Raw genomic sequence first — 4624 nt, 5'->3', positions numbered from 1 at the left:
TGCATGAATAGTTGCATGTTTGAGAAGAGAGTCATATCTATGTAAAGGCCAGAAGTAAAACTTTTACTAGTACTGTTTCTTTTAGAAACATCTTGTCTTGTTTTGCGAGACAGTTTATCTCCCTAGTACGGCTATTAATCTAATATGGGTGACCAGGAAACCCAAGGGATCCTCCTGTGCCTGCCTCTCAAACCCTAGTATAACGAGCACATGCATTGACTTTGAGACATGCACTGAAGATGAAGGTTGGGTCTTCAGACTTGAATGAAAAGGGCAACAGGAGGAACCTGTTCCTCCCCAGAACTGCCACTTTACATGCTCTGTTATCATTATACGGAACAACATGATATATTGAGAATCTAGTGTTTTGGTTTTAGCCTGAATTGTAAGGAAACACTGAACAAAGGCAACTCAATCAAAAGATCTTATTTTTGAGAACATAAAGAAGATAAATTTTTGTGAATTACCAGTGCTACAGCTAAACCACAGTAAGAACTCAAAATTAGATCTACATAGGTACATGAGATGGGGAGACTGTTACAGAGAATAGGGAAGTGCAGATATATGTGAGCAGTGACTCCAGAAACTGGAAAATGCAATATGGATATTTCTTGAATCTTGAAGAATATAGGAGTTATTTGAAGGGAGAAAATACAACACATCAGGAGCCAGGCAATTTGATCTCTTTAGAGAGGAATGAAGCACAGCTCATAAAATGGTGGTAGAGAGGCAAATCCAGGGAAAACTGGAGTTGTATCAATATCCTTTGGTTGAAGTACAGATTTCAGCTTAAAGTTCTGTAAAATTGTGGTCAGGAATAAAAATAACTCCATGCGGGCTAGGCCCTCTCCTGCACACATCCGTTTTCCTAGGAGGGAAATGCCAAAAAAGGTAATTATTCCTTGTATACGGTGTTGACCTGAGATGTATTGCACTGGTACAAAAAATACAAGGGGATAACAGTAACTACTGAGTTAAAGCATACATTTTTTAGATTAATGGATGGCTAAAGGAACAAACATTTTAGACAAAAAGAGTCATTTTTCAAACTAACATATGATATCAAAGAATACATCATACAAAAGTACTAGTCAGCTAGATGGATGTTATGATCTTACCTATATTCAAAGCACCAGGAAAGTTGTGGAGGGGGCGGTTTTTAATTTTTTCATAAAGAACATAAAACTAAGGTAGCACACACACTTAGAAATGTACTTTATATCCACTGTTCATACCCTGAATTTGGGAGAGGGGAACCCTGGGCCACGGCAGGGCATGATGGCATATCTACAATATTTTCATCAAACTAAGGTGATCTGAAAATTTTTCAAAAGAGAGAAAATTTCCTGTTCAATTGGTTAAGAAACTTCAATGAAATGATCTCCATGTTCTTTTGAATATTATTTGTGACCTATACCCTTTGAGTAAGCTAGACATTTTAATGAGAATGCTGCTCTATGTTTTGTACAAAATGTAGTGTGTGAAAGAGCAAGGTATGAACTTTTCCCAGTATCCCTCTGGCCTGGGGATATGTGATAATCTCACATGCATTAACTATACTGTATTGGCATGAAGTAATCACTCCTCTGTTTCCTGTATATGTTTTAGGCCCCTTGGTGCTTTTCTATGTTTTAGGAGACATAGCTTATTATCCAGTCTGGAGGTGAGTAAGAGCAAAGAAGGAATTTAATTTTTGAAGAAGTCTCCATTTTCATGGGGAGTAAGTAAAATGTTAGTGAAGTTTAGTTTCTAGAATGGTATCCTTGGTATTTCTGTAATGTACCTAAAGGAAGAAAGCAAATTCCCTATACTCTAGGTTTCTCGATTTATGAACAACTGATAAACAATCACAACACTCATTTTCATACCCTGACAAAGAAGGTGATCATATCAAGGACAGTGCATACACAATGAAAATTATGCTCCTTATCATGCAGATGCAAATCTATCAGCACATGTGGAGTCACACTCTAAGTCCCCACGGTTCTGCATGTCACTGGAACCATGGAAATGAGTTTCTATTACCTGCTGAGAAAGGCATGAAATAGTCACTTTTCTTAAACTTTCCATTCCCATCTAAAAAGTGGCCAGGGTCAAATATCTCTGGGTCGGGGAATTCCTTGCTGTCATGCAGCACTGATGAGAGTGATGTTATTATTGTTGTTCCCTGTAATGACACACAGAAGAGTAACAAACAAGCAAGTTACAAAAATTCATGACTTATAAGGAAAATAGTAAATAACATAGTTCAATCTTCTGGTCCATAGGTAAGATTAAGTTTAAAGAATATCGGGTATATTTATGGCAGAGAAAGCATAGGAAGAGTATGAGAACTGTGACAGTGATGTTACTAAAGTGCCTTCAGATCAATTTTAGGTCAGTACTTCAGTAGTGAAATCATCATCTCTAGCAGAATTTTAAGCAAGCTGCTTGGGAAAGGGATCATATCCAAACTCCTTCTAGATCTGTGCGATCTGGCTGTAATACAGATATGCCTTAAATTCCAGGAGACAAAGGCAAGCAAACCTCTGAGTTCAAGACCAGTATTGCATAGAGCAAGTTTCACTTAAACCAAAGCATAGGTCCAGGAATGGTAGCATTCACCCTTAATCCCAGCACTCAGGAGAGAGAGACATATAAATCTCTGACTTCCATTCAATTAGTTCCATTAGTTCAGTGATCTAAAAGACAGGAGAAAGGAGTGGAGTTCATGGTAGTTCATTTTGTGGAGTTCAGCAGCAGTTTTTAACAGGGGCAGATTTACAGAGACAGGTTTCAAGGAGAACAAGTTAGACACAAGTAAAGGCAGAATGACTCAGACAATATGAAAGAGTCCAAAGATTAGAATAGATTGCCAGAGTTAGTTTGATACCCAGCAGAGGAGGAATTGGGTGAGAATCTGAGAGAAGTCAGATTGAATCAGTCAGCTTGGAGAGAAGTTTGGGCCAAAAGAACTGAGTTAAACCAGCCAACCAGAGTTCAAAAAGAACTAGAAAGGATGTGCTCATTTAGCAGTAAACCTAGATGACAACTTCATCAGATGAATAAAATTTACCTTTCCAAAGTTCATATCAAAAACATTATTCATCACAACCAGACTGGTTAAATCCAGAAATGCTGGGATGACCCTACCCAAAAGAAGAAAACACTTCTCATACTCATGAGAAAAATGTATACTTACTTAGGTCATACAGCTCAAAGATACAAATGCTACATATTTTCTCTATCTTGAGAGTCCTGGTTAAAATATTTGTGTGTTTTAGGCTTTTTAACTTAGGGTATATGTGGAGGCTAGATAGCTAAATGCAGGTTATTGTCAGTGGAAATGCATGGGGGTAGTAGAATACATGTTAAATGAAAGTAGAAAGGACAATACTGGGGGCAGGATTCAAAGAGGTAGTAAAGTTATATGAAAGGGAAAGTTGGCAATAAAAATGAAGGCTTAAACAAAATATGATGTATGTAAGAAGCTATGTGGAAACCTACATAGCATTCCCAATGGGAAACTCACAGTCCAAGGGAAAAAATATGTAATAAAGGGGTATAATTGAATGTGTATACTATCAAAGAACAGGGCAAGTATGATAGAAGTGATAAGTTTAAGCATGGATAGAGAAATAAGGAAAAGAAAAAAATAAGGATTAAGGATTCAATCATATCCTCAATCTCAAGGGAACACCGTGAATGGGGAGAAAAAATATAGGAATCAAAGGTAAAGTGTGACTGAGAAGACTGGAGCACATAGCACAGATGTGCAGCAGAGAAAAGGAAAACTTACCTTGGGTATTAGGTAGTTCCTGAACTTAATGTCACAGGTCACCGCATGTGGCAGGTTGGTAGGAATGAGGTCAATGAACCTCTGAACCTCATGAATCATGGCATCTGTGTAGGGCATGCGGCTCCTGTCCTGCATGCAAGGGCTGCGATGTTTGCCAACCACACGATCAATCTCTTCCTGGACTTTAGCTGGTTGGTCACAGTAGAAGTGTTGAAATGGGAAAGAAGTAAACTGTTTATCACAATGCATGACTACATGATGCACAAAAGTAGCATTACAAATGCATTTTATATCCAGGAGTACATTAAGACATGCAGATATGCTATATATAGATGCATACCACTACCTCACTAATAGCTGTTACAATACATCACTATGTATTATTATAATAACAAGAACAAAAGGATTAAGTAAATACTTCAAATAGCATAACAACATAAATAACATCATATCATACTCTGATAAAGATAATTAGAAATCAAACATTGAATTTTTGTCAAAAATATATCTTAAAATATCTTTAGTGTGTGTGTGTGTGTGTGTGTGAGAGAGAGAGAGAGAGAGAGGGAGAGAGAGAGAGAGAGAGAGAGAGAGAGAGAGAGAGAGAGAGAGAAATTTGGTGGGATATAATGTTCATAATAGGTCACCATCAAAGTCAAGTGCTTCTGAAGTATAACCATATTTGTAAATAATTAATGTTTGCTATGCAGCCAATTACATAACATATCTTCTGTTGTGAAAAATGAAAAACATGAATTACAGTTATATTCCATATACTAAAAGACAGCTTCAAAAAGACAACACAAGCATCACACTTTCTGTTACTTCATGAACAATGTGTTGGAT

General features: G+C 37.2%; 1 protein-coding gene across 1 annotated transcript; it reads right to left on the bottom strand.

The window, feature by feature from the left end:
- Nucleotides 1-431: 431 nt before the first annotated feature.
- Nucleotides 432-4049, bottom strand: LOC134484015 (cytochrome P450 2C6-like). The gene is made up of 3 exons (XM_063280375.1): nt 3779-4049; nt 2026-2167; nt 432-868 (listed from the first exon to the last, which is right to left on the bottom strand). The coding sequence occupies exons 1-3, from the start codon at nt 4025-4027 to the stop codon at nt 687-689; spliced, it is 573 nt and encodes a 190-aa protein (XP_063136445.1). The 5' UTR covers nt 4028-4049; the 3' UTR covers nt 432-686.
- Nucleotides 4050-4624: the final 575 nt, after the last annotated feature.

The sequence above is a fragment of the Rattus norvegicus genome, chromosome 1, assembly GCF_036323735.1.
Source record: "Rattus norvegicus strain BN/NHsdMcwi chromosome 1, GRCr8, whole genome shotgun sequence".
In the NCBI taxonomy this organism is placed as follows: Eukaryota; Metazoa; Chordata; class Mammalia; order Rodentia; family Muridae; genus Rattus; species Rattus norvegicus.
The sequence above is the reverse complement of the archived record's forward strand: the minus strand, read 5'-3'. Positions and strand labels throughout refer to the sequence as shown.

Coding starts and splice junctions, on each gene's coding strand:
- LOC134484015 (XM_063280375.1), bottom strand. CDS start 4,027: ATGCATTGTGATAAACAGTTTACTTCTTTCCCATTTCAACACTTCTAC. Junction 2,168..3,778: donor GGAACTACCTAATACCCAAG/GTAAGTTTTCCT, acceptor GTGTCATTACAG/GGAACAACAATAATAACATC. Junction 869..2,025: donor TTTCATGCCTTTCTCAGCAG/GTAATAGAAACT, acceptor TTTCCCTCCTAG/GAAAACGGATGTGTGCAGGA.